The sequence below is a fragment of the Dendrobates tinctorius genome, unplaced genomic scaffold (assembly GCF_039654945.1).
Source record: "Dendrobates tinctorius isolate UK_male_01 unplaced genomic scaffold, ASM3965494v1 ptg000388l, whole genome shotgun sequence".
Taxonomy (NCBI): Eukaryota; Metazoa; Chordata; class Amphibia; order Anura; family Dendrobatidae; genus Dendrobates; species Dendrobates tinctorius.
In genome coordinates, this window is record NW_027362054.1 from 4229930 (window position 1) to 4248897 (window position 18968).

At 47.2% G+C, this 18968-nt stretch overlaps 1 protein-coding gene and 1 long non-coding RNA gene across 3 annotated transcripts in view; one reads left to right on the forward strand and one right to left on the reverse strand.

Annotated features, from left to right (window-relative positions):
* LMBR1L (limb development membrane protein 1 like) overlaps nucleotides 1-4986 on the reverse strand; it is a 114615-nt gene extending 109629 nt beyond the window's left edge. The window contains exon 1 of one of the 2 annotated variants that reach the window (XM_073563416.1): nucleotides 4776-4986. In XM_073563416.1, coding sequence (XP_073419517.1) covers nucleotides 4776-4841 — 66 coding nt within the window. In that variant the 5' untranslated portion in view covers nucleotides 4842-4986. The remainder of the gene's footprint in view (nucleotides 1-4775) is intronic. The other variant, XM_073563415.1, reaches the window with a different exon arrangement.
* A 166-nt stretch (nucleotides 4987-5152) lies between these two features.
* LOC141076119 (uncharacterized) overlaps nucleotides 5153-18968 on the forward strand; it is a 32693-nt gene continuing 18877 nt past the window's right edge. Inside the window, exon 1 of the long non-coding RNA XR_012227419.1 lies at nucleotides 5153-5286. This is a non-coding gene — a long non-coding RNA (uncharacterized lncRNA). The remainder of the gene's footprint in view (nucleotides 5287-18968) is intronic.

The window sequence follows — 18968 nt, forward strand, 5'->3', positions numbered from 1 at the left end:
GCTCTCAATATGTGGTGATGCAAAAACTATTTTTACAATAAAAAGCGTCTTTTAGCGTGTGACAGCTGCCAAACATAAAAACCGCCATAAATAGTAAATCAAACCCTCCGTTATCACCCCCTTAGTTAGGGAACTAAAATAAAAAAAATGTATTAATGTATTTATTTCCATTTTCCCATTAGGGTTAGGGCTGAGATTAGGGTTAGGGGTGTGTTGGTGTTAGGGTTGGAGTTATAATTGGGGGGTTTCCACTGTTTGGGCACATCAGGGGCTCTCCAAATGCAACATGGCGTCTGATCTCAAATCCAGCCAATTCTGCATTGAAAAAGTCAAATAGTGCTCCTTCCCTTCCGGCTGTGTGCACACGCTGCGGATTAGGTGCGGATTCATCCGCGCGGATTTTGTAAAATCCGCAGGTGAAACCGCAGGTCAAAAGACCTGCGGTTTTACCTGCGGATTGCTCTGCGGTTTTGTCCTGCGGTTTTTCATCTCCTCAATAGAGGAGATGGCAAACCGCAGGAGAATCCGCAGAAAGAATTGACATGTCAATTCTTTCTGCGGATTGAAAACCGCAGATAATCCGCGCGGAAAATTCCGCACCGTCTGCACTGCGGTTTTTGATTCCCATAGGGAATCATGGTACTGTACACCGCAGCAGAAACTGCTGCGGGTCCGCAGCAGCCAAAACCGCTGCGGAACCGCAGCAAAATCCGCAGCGTGTGCACACAGCCTCCAAGCTCTGCCATGCGCCCAAACAGTGTTTTACCCCCACATATAGGGTATCAGCGTACTCAGGACTAATTGGACAACAACTTTTGGGGTCCAATTTCTCCTGTTACCCTTGGGAAAATAAAAAAATTGGGGACTAAATGATCATGTTTGTGGAAAAAAACGATTTTTTTATTTTCATGCCCAGGCATTATAAACTTCTGTGAAGCCCTTGGGGGTTCAAAGTGCTCACCACACATCTAGATAAGTTCCTTAGGGGGGTCTAGTTTCCAAAATGGTGTCACTGTTTAGGTACATTTGGGGCTCTCCAAAGGCAACATGACACCCGCAGAACATTCCATCAAAGTCTACATTCCAAAACGTCACTACTTCCCTTCCGAGCCCCGACGTGTTCCCATACAGTAGTTTTCTCCCACATTTGGGGTATCAGCGTACTCAGGACAAATTGCACAACAACTTTTGGGGTCCAATTTCTCCTGGTACCCTTGGGAAAATAAAAAATGGGGACTAAAAGATAATGGTTGTGGAAAAAAAACGTTTTTTTTATTTTCACGCCCGGGCGTTATAAACTTCTGTGAAGCACTGGGGGGTTCAAAGTGCACACCACACATCTAGATAAGTTCCTTGGGGGGGTCTAGTTTCCAAAATGGTGTCATTTGTGGGGGGTTTCCACTGTTTTGGTATATCAGGGGTTTTCCAATCGCGACATGGTGTCTGATCTCAATTCCAGCCAAAAAAGTCAAATGGCGCTGCTTCCCTTCTGAGCTCTGCCATGCGCCCAAATAGTCGTTTACACCCACATGTGGGGTATCAGCGTACTCAGGACAAATTGCACAATAACTTTTAGGGTCCTGTTACCCTTGGGAAAATAAAAATTGGGGGTGAAAAGATCATTTTTGTGGAAAAATATGATTTTTTAATTGTACCGCTGTACGTTATAAACTTCTTTGAAGCCCTTGTTGGCTCAAAGTTCTCACCACATATCTAGATAAGTTCCTTGGGGGGTCTAGTTTCCAAAATGGGGTCACTTGTGGGGGGTTTCCACAGTTTAGGTAAATCAGGTTCTCTCCAAACGTGACATGGCGTCCGATCTGAATTCTTGCCAATTTTGCATTGAAAAAGTCAAATGGCGCTCCTTCCCTTCTGAGCTCTGCCATGCGCCGAAACAGTGGTTCCCCCCCCACACACCAGGTATCAGCGTACTCAGGACAAATTGCAAAATAACTTTTGCTGTCAAATTTCTCCCTTGGTAACATAAAAAAAATTGAACCTGAAGTATTTTTTTTTGTGAAAAAAAGTTAAATGTTCATTTTTTTAAAAATTCAAAAAATTCCTGTGACGCACCTAAAGGGTTAATAAACTTCTTTAATGTGGTTTTGAGCACCTTAAGGGGTGCAGTTTTTAGAATGGTGTCACTTTTGGGTATTTTCTATCATATAGACCCCTCAAAGTGGCTTCAAATGTGATGTGGTCCGTAAAAATAAAATGGTGTTGCAAAAATGAGAAATCGCTGGTCAACTTTTAACCCTTATAACGTCCTAAGAAAATGTGGGTTCCAAAATTGTGCTGATGTAAAGTAAACATGTGGGAAATGTTACTTAAGCTATTTGTGTGCTGTATCTCTGTGATTTAATGGCATAAAAATTCAAAGTTGGAAAATTGCGAAATTTTCAACATTTTCGCCAAATTTCCGTTTTTTTCACAAACGCAAGTTATATGAATGAAATTTTACCACTAGCATGAAGTACAATAGGTCATGAGAAAACAATGTCAGAATCACCGGGATCCATGGAAGTGTTCCAGAGTTATTACCTCATAAAGGGACAGTGGTCAGAACTGTAAAAATTGGCCTGGGAATTAACATGCAAACCACCCTTGGGGGTTAAGGGGTTAAAAAGGTAAGAATTGGAGCAGATTGCTATTCTATTTTTTAGTGCAGACTCCACCCCAAAGTGTTGACACAAGTGGGAACATGGCCTAAAATGCAGTTGATTTTCTGCATTAGATAAAACACAGTCTTATGTGGGAACTTGGCCTTAGGATATGTTACAAGTATGTTGTCAAACTGACAGCAGATCCAGATTTTGAAAATAGTGAATACAAATCCAAGACAATGAAATTGAAAATCATCATTGCCCAATAATTACCTAAAATGTACATAAAGTCAGAAAACTGAGTGAACGTGAACCTACGCATACAGAACTTATTTCTGGAGAGAAAAAAATGCATATACTGTTCTGGGTGAGTGAGAAGCTAGAAAGCCTTAAAATGGGAAAAAATGCAATAGATTCCAGACTCTCAGAGTGATCTAACCTAGTTTAACGTCTCTCCCGACCAATCATAGCATGTCAATGTAATCAGTGGTGAAGTCTCCATATGTGGCGTCTTTCCGGGGTTAAAAGGACACATGATTTTGTGCAACCTTCATTTCGATAATAGAAATAAGAATAAATAAGAAAAGAAGAATAGAATAAGAAGCTCCTGGGCTTCTGTCTCCTTGTCCTTACTGCACACCGCACTGCGGCCTGCAGCCTAGCCTTCCTCTTCTCGTCAGCGTCAGAGATGTTTGCCCAAGTCGGATTACGTCTACAGGAGAACCCAGCTGTCAAAGGAACTTGTCACACGTAATAGCGGCGTGGCATAACACTGACGGCTGGTAAATGAGCCGGCGACAAGTGGAAGTAAACAGGATGACCGAAGAAAGACGTGAAGACATAGAAGTGACTGACGGTGCAGGGTATATTGTACCAGATGAACCTATCCCATCCTCGTCGGTTTAATCAGCTTCTTTCATACTGTTCATACAAACACCACAGCATTAGGCCACATTCACATATTCAGTATTCGGTCAGTATTTTACATCAGTATTTGTAAGCCTTTTGGGTGATAAATGCAGAAGTGGTGACGGGTTTCTATTATACTTTTCCTTTGAATGGTCCACTCCTGATTTTGGCTTATAAATACTGATGTGAAATACTGCCCGAATACTGAATGTGTGAGCATAGCTTTACACTCTCTACTCCTGCAGGGTGCTCAGCGGCTAAGGTGGAGGTCAGTGTGTTAGGCTACTTTCACACATCAGTTTTTTGCCGTCAGGCAGGGTCCGGCTATTTTTAGAAAAAACGGATCCGGCGTAAATTTTGGACAACTGTATAAACGGATCCGTTTTTCTGCCGGATCCGTCTAGCAGGTTATATCTGTTTCCTGGGGGCTGGCCAATTGGATCTGAGCATGCGCAGACTTAAAAAAACGGATCCGGTGGCTGGATCCGTCTTTTTCTGGATCCGGCGCATTCCGGTGCCCATAGACTTTCATTGAGGCAAAAAGCAGGAAGCGTCGAATCCGGTGTTTCCGGCTTTTTTGCCGGAGACAAAAAACGTTACAGTAGCCATTTTTTCCAGACGCCAGAATGAGCCAAGTAGCCAGATCTGGCAAAAAACGGACGAACCGCAATATGCCATCTGGCACGATCCAGCGCTAATACAAGTCAATGGGGAAAAACCGGATCCAGCATTGCATTTCGCCGGACCCAGTTTTACAAAAAAAGCCGGATCTCGCCTGACGGCGCAAAACGGATGTGTGAAAGAGGCCTTAGTGAAAACCCTACTATCCACCTATAGGGTGGAACAGATGTTTCTGCTGCATAATATTACCAATAACTGAAGGCCCAGGATAATATTTGGGGGCAACAAGTATTAATCATTACCAAGCAATCATTCCATGCACATCACATGAACTTCCTGACCGTAGAGGACCCAGCAGCGCAAGGGGACCCATATTCTCACTCCCCCATTGCTAATTCTGCAGAAAATCATCAGTCACTGGCAGACACAGACCCTACCTGCTTACACCTAGACATTAGGGTAATACCATGGAGAACTACAAGTCCCAGCATGCACTGGGGCTGAGGCTCCATAGAAGGGCAGCCACAGGTTTTGACAAAGGTGACAAAGCCTCAGTGACCCCTCTGCACTCACATACTGGGAGCTGAATGGGTTAACCCAAATCCCTCCACCCCCGTTTAACCGTTTACAGCCCGCACTTACGATGCATTTCCGGACCCACTCGTGAAAAAGCTGCTCTCTAAGCGACACATCTTGATCAGCTTCCATCCTCCGGCAGCATGGCGCCCACCCAAGCTGGTTCCACACCCTACAAAGAATGACTAAAGGAAGGCCGGTGCTCCCCGTCCACTGGCCGCACTTTGCCTCAGCGTCTCCGCCTCGCTGTGCCCGCAGCTCTCGGCCACTATCTGGTTACATTGGATCTCCTGGAAGCTTCACACGCCCCGCCCATTTCTCCACCTATGGGATTACCCGGAGACTGGGAACTTCACCGTGATTGGTGGAGTCGAGCAGTGACGCAGTTAGTAACGGCTGAAACGCGAACGTTCAGGACGCCTCAAAAACCTGACAGGAATTTCAGTGCTGGTTGTGGCTGGTGACTGCGCTGCGCAGGCAGGAGTGAGCTGCGGGACGCCAGCGTGGAGGAACCTGACAGAAGCGGCCTCCAAATGTCTCCATGACCTCCCACTTCTGTCAAGGCGTCTGTCCGCCTGTGAGGACCCCAAACATTCAGGCTGAGTTCACACGTTGCATTTTTTTCGCGTTTCCGCGGCGGTTTTAACCGCGAAAAATAAGCATCCCATGCATTCCTATGGGATTCCGCAATGCTGTGCTAATGCTGCGGTTTTTACCGCGGCGGAATCGCTTCGCGGTAAAAACCGCAGCATGCTCATTAATTTGCGGAATCGCGGCGATCCTGCACCCATAGGAATGCATTGTTCCGCTTATTTCCCGCATGTGGCTGTGCACACCATGCGGAAAGTAAGCAGAACAATTGCGGATGGTACCCATGGTCCGGAGGAGAGAAGACTGTCCTCCGGGCTTTGGGTACCATATCCCTGTAAAAAATAGAATTTAAAATAAAAAATATTGTTATTCTCACCCTCCGACGTCCCGCGCAGTCTTCCCGCTTCTCTTCACGCTCTGGTCCCAGTAGTCCTTTGCGAAAATGCTCGCGATGACGTCCGTTCTCGCGGGAACGCGAAGTCTCGCGGTCATTCGCGCGACGTCATCGCGAATTACCGCGAGATGTCGCGATCCCGCGAGAACTGACGTCATCGCGGGCATTTTCGCAAAGGATTACTGGGAACGGATGCGCGGGACGTCGGAGGGTGAGAATAACACCATTTTTTATTTTTTTTTTTACATTCTATCTTTTACTACTGATGCTGCATAGGCGGCCTCAGTAGTAAAAAGTTGGTCACACTCGTCAAACACTATGTTTGACGAGTGTGACCAACCTGTCAATCAGTTCTCCAAGCGATGCTACAGATCGCTTGGAGAACGCTAGCATTTTGAAAGCTAATTACGCTTGCAAAATGCTAGGTTTTCCGCGGGAAAATCGCGGGAATTTAAAATGCGATTTTCCCGCGGACTGGAATTCCGGAATTCTCGCGGTAATTTCCGCGAGAGTTCCGGTACGTGTGCACTTAGCCTCACTGGTATCAATACGTGGGCGAGTGACTGTGAAGGGTCACTACTACAGCAGTAGCCTGGTCCCAGCAAGGGACACTATGGCCTCCAATTATTGCAGGATTCTTTTATGACACCTGTGGTATTCCTACATGGCTGCTTCTAGATGGCGGAGGATTTTCAGAGGATGATATCAATTTCAACGGGATCCAGTACATTTCCTTGGGTCCTGGTTGGAGATTGAGTGCAGAGATGTCCTATGAGGACATTAAAAACAAACAATGAAAAAAAAATGAGGATTATAATTTCTTAATTTAAGGCCCCTTTCACACATTAATTTTTTGCTGTCAGTCGCAATCCGTCGAATTTTTTAAAAAACAGATCCGGCAACTGATGCCGCTGGATCCGTTTTTTTCTCATCGACTTGTATTAGCGACGGATGGCCTCACGTTTCCTCCGTCGTTCGCTGGATCTGTCGAAAATTGTCTGTCCGGAGTCGACGCACAAAGCAACGCTTTTTGTCTACAGTACGTCGAAAAATCGGACAGCAATGGATCCAGCGCCGTGAGTCGTTTGCTAGAATGGAAGCCTATGGGCACAGGATCCGTCGTAATCCGTCAACAGATTCGGGTTTTTTTTAACTGACCATGATCCAATTTATTATTACCTGTACTCCCTGCCCACTACCACCAGTCACCATCATGCCCCAAATACAACCCTCTTCTCCACCCACCACCTCTTCTGTCTCCCTATCCCTCCACTCCACCCCTCAAACCTTACCAAATCCCATCCCTACTCCTGTTTTTTTTTCCACCCATCCTCTTGGTTTCTCCACCCCTTCACCTTCCGATCCGTCACCACCACAATCCACTCTCCATACTCCCACTCTTGAAGTGGTCCGATCTGTCAGTCCCTCCAGTCCTATCTCAACCCCAAACTATCTTAATTTATAATTCTTAAATAAATAAAAACATTTTTTTTATAAAAAGCTTTATTGTTTTTCATTTATTTAATGATAAGGTACAATACTTTGGGTAAGGTCCAAAACTTGGGGTAACAAGGTACAAAACTGGTTAAAAAAGAAAAAAAAAATCATGGTTTAAAAAACTGATCCAATGGAAGAAACGGATGAAAAAACTGATGCGACGGATCCGTCTTTTCACAAGATCCGCTAGTCAGATCCATCGAAAAAGCAGATCCGTTGCATCAGTTTTTCACGATCTGCGACGGATCCGTTGATCCGTCGAGCCAACGAATTGTGACTGATGGCAAAAAAACTGATGTGTGAAAGGGGCCTAAAAGGTGTAACAAGTACAGAGGAGCGAATTGAGTTGGAGAACCATGGTTAAGCGGCTAGATCACTAGTCTGGGGGAGCCCTGAGTACTGCCTCTCACCTGCCTAATCCTCAGCGCCTCCTCAGATTTGTAGGTTCAGACTGCGTTATGCCACAATGATGACATCGCACCAGGTCTACAAACCAGAAAAGGCATCGGGATTCAGTTTGGAAGAGTGCAGTTCGCAGGACTCCCGTCCAAAGATTACTGACATGGCTACTGGACGATGATCCTTTAAATCGATTCGCTCATCTCTACTAAGAGGTTTCTCCTACTTGTTAGATAGTGAATGATAATGAAATATGTGCAGATTAAAGTGAAATGAATGCATATTCTATTCAATTTACACTGGACAATAATTATGGTTTCTTGTCATTTGTGGATTACAACATAAATGGGTAGGTGTTATTTCTTTTAAAGGGAATCTGTCAGCAGCCTAACTAATCAGATACTCAATCAGCCCTAAAACACCTGTAATAAACTGCAGGTACTGAGGATGTCGCCACGGATCCGAGACAGACCAAGAGAGGTTTATTTACAGGGATTTTCCCTCCACGCAGGGAGGAGCAGTAGGAGGATCAGGGGTGGACACAGACTGTAGTGGGCCCCTGTGCAAGAAAATTTTCGGGCCCCACCCTTCATAGGGTAACAAAATTATTTGCTATTTGTTGTTAACTAATATTGAGGCTGTGCAGGGCTGGATATAATGTATGTAGGGTGCTGCTGGGCTGTATTTATTATTTGCTAGTTACAGCCTCCAAATTATATAAACAGGCCAGCACAGCCTCCAAATAACATATATAGCCCACTAGCCCAGCATTGCCTCTAGTTGTTAATATATACAGTCCAGCACAGCCTCCAATTAAAATATGGTATACAGCCCAGCATAGCCTTCAGTTAATATATACAGCCCAGCACAACATCCAAATAACATATACAGTCCAGCAACAGCCTTCAGCTAATATATACAGCGCCCAGCACAGACTCCAGGTAATATATACAGCCTAGCACAGCCTCCAGTGCTAGTAGTGGCGGAAGGCACTAAATAAAAAATATAAATGAAGTGTCTTCGCCACTCGGGGTCCACCGTGCGGTAGATGGAGAAACCGCAGCTAAGTGACGCAGAGCAATCTGGCAGTAATGTGCACAGGGTTTAGATAGCACCCAGGTGCACAAAGGGATCTCTGTTAAATGCACAGAGACAATAAAGCAAATATAACAGCGCTGAGCCTGTTCAGAGCACAGGAACTCAGCAGTGCACGAGCGGCGTATGGTCACCGGAGTAGTTAAAAACGGCACTCACTCCGCCAGGACCTACCGTACTCTCGTGGGAAACTGCGCTGCAACTGCAGACGCAAATATCTGCTACAGCAGCGCGGCGTGAGACTTGCCGCAAGGTAACACCGCAGTAAGGCAAGTGCAATGTTAGACGCTAGCAGGTGCTATTTTGGAGAAATGGCGCGCTGGCGCAAACTACTGGCTATAACTCATTCCCTCACACAGCCGTAATATCAAAGGAAGGGGGTTTCAAATGAGTCATTCACCAGTCCATGCATCCATCCACATACACACAGCAGCAAGTATGACTATACTAGCGCATGGTGGAACAGCCATGCGCGCTTTTTATAGCGAATGGGACCTTCCGGAAATCTCCAGGTCTCCAAGAGGAGCCAATGGGATCCGACACAGGACCTGAACACCTGACTCCCGAACTCCAATGGGAGTTCGTCCCATGAGCATGCTCAGATGCAGGGATAGAGGACTTAGCCTCTGGAGAGAGTTGCCGCAAGGCAATCTCTGCAGTCTCCTCTACAGCAGGTGAAGAGCAGGAGGCTGCAGAATGTGAGGATCTAGATTTCAGCAAAGGAGAGGCAGAAATCTGACTCCTAACATCCAGTTAATATATACAGCACAGCCTCCAGTTAATATATACAGCCCAGCACAGCCTTCAGGTAATATATACAGCCCACCATAGCCTCCAGGTGATATAAACAGCCCAGCATAGCCTCCACTCCAGGTATTATATACAGCCCAGCACAGCCTCCAGTTAATATATACAGCCCAGCACAGCCTTCAGGTAATGTATACAGCCCAGCACAGCCTCCAGGTAAGATATACAGCCCAGCATAGCCTCTAAATAACATATAGAGCCCAAGACAGCCTCCAGGTGATATATATAGGCACCCCCGTCTCCCTTTGCTTCATAATGCTCTCCCCCATATGCAGTCTACTTTTGGCATTGTGCTTCTTGTCCTATGTGGTCCCCCCAGGTTATACTGCTTCTCCCCATGTGGCCGCCCCCAGTTTATGATGCTTCTTCCCCTATGTGGGCCGCCCGATTCATGTTTCTTCTCCCCCCATGAGCCGCCCCATTCATAAGTAGCCAAGCATCTCCCTCAGGGGCCCCTCCATTCATGAGCAGCCATGCTTCTCCCCAGTGGCCCCCCCCATTCATGAGCAGCCAAGACCATGCTTCTCCCCAGGCTAGGGGCCCCCCAATTCATGAGCAGCCAGGCCATGCTTCTCCCCAGGCCAGGGACCCACCCATTCATGAGCAGCCAGGCCATGCTTCAAGTTCTCCCCAGGCCAGGCCCCCTCCCATTCATGAGCAGCCAGGCCATGCTTCTCCCCAGGCCAGGGGCCCCCCATTCATGAGCAGCCAGGCCATGCTACAAGTTCTCCCCAGGCCAGGGGCCCCCACATTCATGAGCAGCCAGGCCATGCTTCACTTCTCCCCAGGCCAGGGGCCCCCCATTCATGAGCAGCCAGGGCATGCTTCAGTTCTGCCCCAGGAAGGAGCCCCCAAAAATCATGCCTGCCATGCTTCAGTTCTCCCCCAGGAGCCCCCCAAAATCATGCCTGCCTCGGTCCCAGTCCCTCAGTCCTGCTCAGCTCTGGTACTCTTACCTGGGGCTGGCAGGGCAGGCCAGACCAAGAGGATCCATCCACTGTCTGCACATTCCTGAGCTGCAGCATTTAGCTATGGGGCACGGCACACAGTGACTTCACAGACACACACTGGCGCTGCGGATGCAGCCAATGCCACACGTACAGTGAGTGACAGTCAGTCTGTCTCCTCCTCTCCCCCACAGTGGCAGCGCAGCACAGCACTGACGCTGATCTCACCTCAGGGCTGGCTCCTCTGCACCGGTGCTCGCACTCTCAGGACCCGCTCCCGCAGCGATGCTGTCCTCCTTGCGCCTCGGCTCCGTGGCGCTCCACATGATAAATTTGAATAGGTAAATAATTAGCATACCTCCCAACTTTTGAAGAAGGGAAAGAGGGACAAAGGCTGCGGCGCAAGTTTTAGGCCACGCCCCTGACCATACCCAGTGGCTGGCATTATGGGCACAGTGGCTTGTACTGTGGGCACACTGACTGGTACTAAGTAAAAGAAAGAAAGAAAACTGAGAGAAAAAAGAAAATAGGGAGAGAAAGAAAGGAGACCGAGAGAGAAAGAAAAAACAGAGAGAGACAACAGAGCGAGAAAGAAGAAAGAACAGAGAGAAAGAAAGAGGGGAAAGAAAGAACAGAGAGATAAAGAAAGAGGGGAAAGAAAGAACAGAGAGCAAAAGAAAGAACAGAGAGAGAGAAAGAAAGAACAGAGAAAAATAAAGAGGTGAAACAAATAAAGAACAGAAAAAAAGAAAGAAAGTGGGGACCGAAAAAAAGAACAGAGAGAGAGAAAGAAAGAACAGAGAAAGAAAGAGGGGAAAGAAAGAACAGAGAAAGAAAGAGGGGACAGAAAAAAAGAAAAGAGGGAGAGCGAAAGAAAGAATAGAGAGAGAAAGAAAAAGAAAGAAAGAACAGAGAGAAAAAGAAAGAAAGGGGAAAGAAAGAATAGAGCAATAGAGAGAAAGAAAGAGGGGAAGAAAAAACAGAGAGAAAGAAAGAGGGGAAAGAAAGAACAGAGAGAGCAAAAGAAAGAGGGGAAAGAAAGAACAGAGAGAGACAGAGAAAGAACAAAGAGAGAAAGAAGTAAAGAAAGAAAGAACAGAGAGGAAGAAAGAAAGAGAGGAAAGAAAGAAAGAACAGAGAGAGAAGGGAAAAAAAAGAAAGATTAAAGAGAGAAAGAAAGAACAGAAAGAGAAAAAGAGAGGGAAAGACAGAACAGAAAATGAGAAAGAAACAGAGAAAGAAAGAACAGAGAAAGAAAGAAACTGAGAGAAAGAAAGAAAGATTCTATAAAGATACTATAGCAGCTTGGCTCCCGTTGTAATGCCCACCTGAGCCTCCCGATGCAGGACATATCATGATCCGCTCACATAGCCGGCATCCCTGATTTCAAGGCGATCCTGCTGTCCGCGCTGTCGGAGGAGGACATGGTGATGGATCTGAATCATTCCTGGTTCCGTCACAATCTCCTCATGAAATTACCTCATTTCTGGTCAGCCTCCAGCACATCACTTCCGGTGGAACGTCATGTGCAAGTTTTAAAGTGCTCCTCAGGGCTCTGCCGTGTACTCCTGTGTCCGTGGGAAAAGCCCACTTTGTATGCCTCTTACACACTTGGCTCCACTCCGTACATCCAGTACACATATGGCTCCAGTCCGTACACACACGGCTCCGCATACCCCATACACACATGACTCCGCTCCGCACACCTCTTACAAGTGCGGCTCCGCTCCGTACACACGCGACTCTGCTCCGTACGCCCCGTACACACGCGGCTCCGCTCCGTACGCCCCATACACGCGCTGCTCCGCTCTGTACACCTCGTACACATGTGTCTCCGCTCTGTACACTTTGTACACATGCGGCTCCACTCTGTACACCTCGTACACACGCGATTCTGCTCTGTACACCTCGTACACACACGGTTCCGCTCCGTACACCTCGTACACTTACGGTTCCGCTCCGTACACCGCTCCGCTCCGTACACACGCGGCTCCGCTCTGTACACCTCATACACACGTGGCTCTGCTCCATACACTTCGTACACACACGGCTCCACTCCATACACCTCGTATACACGCGGCTCTGCTCCGTACACCTCGTACACACACAGCTCCGCTCAGTACACCTCATACACACACGGCTCCGCTCCGTACACCTCGTACACACACGGCTCCGCTCCGTACACCTCGTACACACCGCTTTGCTCCGTACACCTCGTACACACAGCTTTGCTCCGTACACCTCGTACACACACTGCTCCACTCCGTACACCTCATACACACACAGCTCCACTCCGTACACCTCGTACACACGCAGCTCCGCTCTGTACACCTCATACACACGCGGCTCTGCTCCGTACAACTCGTACACACACGGCTCCGCTCCGTACACCTCGAACACACATGGCTCTGCTACATCCACACTGTAAAACCCTCCTGACCCCACACAGAAACTTTACCTCATCCAGCCAGCCCCATGACAACCAGCACAGCAGGGTCCTGCAGAGTGCAGACAGACACAGAGGCAGACACAGCCCCTCATCATGTGACCCCTGACTCCTCCCCTCTCACAGGTCCTGTGCGCACAGAACACACACAGCTGAGCCACATAAACAGGAGGCCCCTGATCATGTGACACCTGACTCCTCCCCTCTCACAGGTCCTTTGCGCACAGAACACACACAGCCCAGCCACATCATTGCAGGCTGCGGTGCGTCTATCTGGGACGGCGAGCATGGCGGCTCAGTGTAATGCGGGAAAAATAGCGTCCAGGGCGGGATACTGGAGGGGGGTGTCAAAAACAGGACTGTCCCGTGGGAATCGGGACATTTGGAACTTGGGAGCCATCAATTAGCCATGCGGTGCTTAGAGGGGTCCCCTCTCCCCTGGGGCACCTTTCAATGAACGGGCTGCGCGGGCGGTAGGTCCGCCCCTGTGGGGGATAAATGTGACAGTATAAAACAGTAAAATAGCACAATGGAACTGTAGAAAGCAATAAAACAGTTATGCAGGTTTTGAAACGGTTAAACTCAGGTAATAATAACTTATCAGTCCGGGGAAAGCTTGATTGTAGAGTCTACTTCTCCCACGTTGGCACTGACAACAGCGGCGCTTGCAGTCTCTAGAGTCTCTACTCTGAATGAAGTTGGGACCTTAGGGGTTAAAGCAAGGAGCAGGGAGACGCTGAAAACCTGAATCTCCCCTCCTCTGAGTCTCTGTATGATACCCCGTCTGTCTCTCCGCAGGAATGATGCTGCGCACACTGGGAAATCTCTTTACCACCCTCAGGGGCTCCGGCTTGTCACTGCAGTCCCTACGACTGCACTCTCGTGTCACTGTCTCTGCACTGTCAGGGGGGATGTCTCCTCTAGTCACGGAGGCTACCGGGTCCACATGCTCACATACAGCACTCTCAACGCCTCAGCTTTTAGTCTCAATCCTTTGACCGGGGTGTTGTGAACTCATTTTCTGGTTTACCTCTGGCTTCTGGTGAGGGTGGTGGAGATGGCTGTGTTGACAGAGGAGTCGTGAGTTCTCCATCCGGGCTCCCTCTGGTTGTGACAGCAGGTAATGAAGCTGATCTAAATTGCAGAGACCTGCCACCTGAGGAGGAGGACTGTGAGTGGACATAAGGAGTGTTAGGAGTGGCGGAAGGCACTAAATAAAAAATATAAATAAAGTGCCTTCGCCACTCGGGGTCCACCGTGCGGTAGGTGTAGAACCGCTGCTAGAGGGTAGCAGAGCACTATGGCGGTAATGTGCACAGGATTCAATATCACCCAGGTGCAACAAGCAGTCTCTGTTGTAGGCACAGAGCTGCTATAACCAATAATGAATAAAGTAATGCTGAGCCTGTTAGCAGCACAGAGACTCAGTGGCACACACACGGTAGCTGGTCACCAGAGTAGTTAAATATACAGGCACTATCTCCGAAGGACCTACCATAGTACTTGTGTGTGAAGCGTTGCAACCGCGGACGCACTAATAGGCTGCAGCGCGGCGAGGAAGATGCCGCAGAGAGGCACCGCTAAAAATGCAGTTGCGGTGACAGGCGCTAGCAGGTGTTGCTGTGGAGCAAGGCGCGCTGGCGCAATTACTGGCTTAAACACATTCCCTCACACATGCGTATTATCAGAGGGTAGGGGTTTCCAATGAATCATTCACCAGATCATGCATCCATCAACAAACACACAGCAGCAAGTAAGACCATACTAGCGCATGGCGGAACAGCCATGCACACTTTTTATAGCAAACAGGACCTTCCGGAAGTCTCCAGAACCCTGAGCAGAACCAATGGAATCAGGAGCAGGACCTGAGCACCTGACTCCTGAACTCCAATGGGAGATCGTCCCAGGAGCATGCTCAGAGAACGGAATGAAGGACTTAGCCTCCGGAGAGAGTTGCTGCAAAGCAATCTCCTCTGCAATCTCTTCTGCAGTGGACAAAGAGCAGGAGATTGCAGAATGTGAGGGTCTAGTTTCCTGCATAGTCAGGGCAGAAATCTGACTCCTAACAAGGAGTCTCTGACTGGATTTAAGACAGCCGACTCCCTAGTTTTGTGCTGGTGACTTTCTCCTGCCCTGAGGTTCTGGTTTCCAGTTCTGTTCCTGCCTTCTCAAGCTAAGTGTGCTCTGCTATTTTTCACATGAGATTTGGTCTGGTTTACTCAGTTTTTGTGGTCAGCCAGCCCCTGCTGGGGCTGTGCTGAATTTCCATTCTTATGTCTCTGTTTATGCCAGTTTGCTTTTTGTCCCTGATCAGGTTGGTCTCTTTTTGCTCTGTCTTCAGAATATACCAGAGTGCTGATAAAGGGAATTGAAGTCTAGCGACTTCAGGGTTTCTGTTGGACATTTTTTGGCAGGGTTTTGTGCGTGATTGCAGACAGCATCTTTCCTTTCCTGTCCTTTCTGGTTAGTGTGGGTCCCATCGTTTGCTCAGCCTATTTTTCTATCTGTGTTTGTATTTTCATCTTGTCTCACCGTCAATACATGTTTGGGGGCTGTCTATTGCTTTGGGGTCTGCTCTGGGGCAGTTTAGATTTCCCCTTTTCTTGCTTTAGTCTTATTTAGTTCTCCGGCTGTGACGAGGCGTCTAGGATCATCGCAGGTTAAAATTGTCATCTCCTTGCTGCGCGGCGATCCCCAGGATTGGACATTTTCTTTGACACCTGAAAATTCTATTCTGACTAATGTGGATGCATTTTTTCAAGCCTTTGGGTTGTTGTATGATGAACCTAATGCTATTGATCAAGCTGAGAAAGCCCTATTGGCATTGAACCAGGGTCAGGATTTTGCAGAGTTATACTGTCAAAAATTCCGAAAGTGGGCGGCCCTTACTACATGGAATGATGGTGCCTTGGCAGCTCTCTTTCGCAAGGGTTTATCAGAAACTGTAAAGGATATTATGGTGGGATTTCCTGTTCCCTCTGGTCTTGACGATTCTATGTCATTAGCCATTCAAGTTGATCGGCGTTTACATGAACATAAAACTACACGAGAGGTGTTGCCACCTTTTCAACAAATGTCTGAACCTATGCAACGTGATAGAGTTTTGTCTAGGGTGCAACGTCAGGTGTATAGAAGGAGCAATATGCTGTGTTTTTTCTGTGGAGATGCCTCTCATATTATTTCTGTCTGCCCTAAACGAGAGAAACATTTTGCACACACATTTGCTGTGGGTGGTGTACAACCTAAGTTTCTTTTGGCAATTACTCTGATCTGCTCCTTATCCACATTTTCCACCAAGGCTTTTGTGGATTCAGGAGCGGCTTTGAATCTCATGGATTTGGATTTTGCTAAACGTTGTGGTTTTCCCATGATACCTCTGCGGACGCCTATTCCTTTGAGGGGTATTGATGCTACTCTGGCGGAGAATAAACCTCAGTTTTGGACCCAGGTGATAATGCGGGTCGCCCCAGACCACCAAGAAAATTGTAGATTTTTGGTACTGCATAAAAATCTGTGTCTGTGGTGAGTTGGGGCTGTCGGTGTGCTCTTGGTGACACTCCTGTTTTTTCCACCTCTCCCCAGTCTCATGATGTTCCTAACTATTTGGCTGATTTTTATGATGTATTTAGTGAGAGTAAGTCTGTGTCCCTTCCTCCTCATAGGAGTTATGACTGTGCAATTGAGTTGAGGCCTGAGTGTAAATTTCCCAAGGGTCGGCTTTTCAACTTACCTGTACCTGAACACGAGGCTATGCGATCTTATATTAAGGAGTCGTTGGAGAAGGGTCATATTAGACCATCTACTTCACCCTTAGGTGCTTGGGTTTTTTTCGTGGCTAAGAAAGATGGTTCATTAAGGCCTTGTATTGACTATCGTTCCCTTAACAAGATTACGGTTAAATATCAGTATCCGTTATCCCTGATTTCTGATTTATTCTCCAGAGTTAAAGGTGCCTGCTGGTTTATTAAGCTTGACCTCAGGGGGGCGTATAATCTTATTCGCATCAAGCATGGAGATGAATGGAAGAAGGCGTTTAATACTCCGGAGGGACATTTTGAGTCCCTGGTGATGCCTTTTGGGCTCACTAATGCCCCTTCTGTCTTCCAATCCTTCATGAATGATATTTTCCGGGACTTTGTGGATAAGTTATTGATCATCTATTTGGATGATATTCTGATCTTTTCCAGTGATTGGGATTCTCATGTGGAACATGTTCGGACTGTGTTCCGGATTTTGAGGGAGAATTCCCTGTATGTTAAGGGATCGAAATGCCTTTTTGGTGTACAGAGGATTTCATTTTTGTGATTTATTTTGTCTCCGTCAACTATTGAAATGGACTCGGCCAAGGTGCGGGCCATTTATGATTGGGTTCGGCCCACTTCTTTGAAGGCTCTCCAGAAGTTTTTGGGCTTTGCTAATTTTTATCGTAAATTTATAGCTAATTTTTCTGTTATTGCCAAGCCACTAACTGATCTGACCAAGAAGGGAGCTGATTTGCTGAATTGGTCTCCAGAGGCTGTTTTGGCATTTCAGGAGCTGAAGCGGAGGTTCACTTCTGCTCCGGTTTCACGGCAACCTGATGTCTCACTTCCATTTCAGGTAGAGGTAGATGCTTCGGAGATTGGTGCAGGAGCTGTTTTGTGCCAAAAAGATCCGGTGACTTCTAAAATGAATCCCTGTGCCTTCTTTTCCCGAAAGTTCTCCCCATCTGAACGCTACTATGATGTGGGGAATCGGGAATTGTTGGCCATGAAGTGGGCATTCGAGGAGTGGAGACATTGGTTGGAGGGAGCTAGACATCAAGTTGTGGTCCTCACTGACCACAAGAATTTGATTTACCTGGAGTCGGTCAAACGCGTTTTGATTTTGTGGTCTCCTTTCTTCCGTGCACTAAGAATGTTAAGGCAGATGCCCTTTCTAGGAGTTTCTTTGCTGATTCTCCTATTGTGACCAAACCTACTACCATCCTAGGTGAGGGGGTAGTTCTTTCTGCCATCTCGCCCGATTTGAGACGTGCCCTGGAAGAATTTCAGGAGGACAAACCTGAGCGTTGTCCTATGGGAAAATTGTATGTTCCTGACCAGTGGAGGAAGAGAGTGATGTCTGAAGTTCATTGCTCCGCGTTGGGTGGTCATCCAGGTATTTTTGGTACCAGAGATTTGGTGAGTCGGTCTTTTTGGTGGCCCGCCTTATCTCATGATGTCAGGAATTTTGTGCAGTCTTGTGGGACTTGTTCCCGGTCTAAACCCTGTTCTCGTTCTATTGGGTTGTTGATGCCCTTGCCGGTGCCCAAGAGGCCATGTACCCATATTTCAATGGATTTTATTTCTGATCTTCCTGTCTCTCAGAGAATGACTGTTATCTGGGTGATTTGTGATAGATTTTCTAAGATGGTCCATCTTGTACCACTCCCAAAGCTGCCATCTTCCTCAGAGTTGGTGCCCTTGTTTTTACAACAGGTGGTTCGGTTGCATGGGTTTCTTGAGAACATTGTGTCGGACAGAGTAGTCCAGTTTGTCTCCAGATTTTGGAAAGCCTTTTGTTCCAAGCTGGGAATTCAGTTATCCTTCTCCTCTGCGTTTCACCCACAGACCAATGGGCAGACTGAGAGAACAAACCAGACTTTGGAGTCCTATTTGAGATGTTTTATTTCTGCTGATCAGGATGATTGGGTCTCATTTTTGTCCTTGGCCGAATTCGCCCTAAATAATAGAGCTAGTTCTGCCACATTGATGTCGCCATTTTTTTGCAACTTTGGGTTTCATCCTCGATTTTCTTCAGGGCAAGTGGAATCTTCAGCCTGCCCAGGTGTTGACACTGTGGTAGAGAGAATGCAGCAGATTTGGGACCAAGTGGTGGATAAGCTGTCCCTATCTCAAGAAAAGGCCCAGCGGTTTTCCAACCGGCATAGGACCATTTGTCCCCGGTTTAAAGTGGGTGATATGATTTCGTTGTCGTCAAAGAATATCTCTATGAAGGTTGCGTCTCCAAAGTTCAAGCCAAGATTTATTGAGCCTTATAGGATTTTTGAGATTCTTAACCCGGTTTCTTTTCGATTGGCTCTTCCAGTTACGTTTAAGATC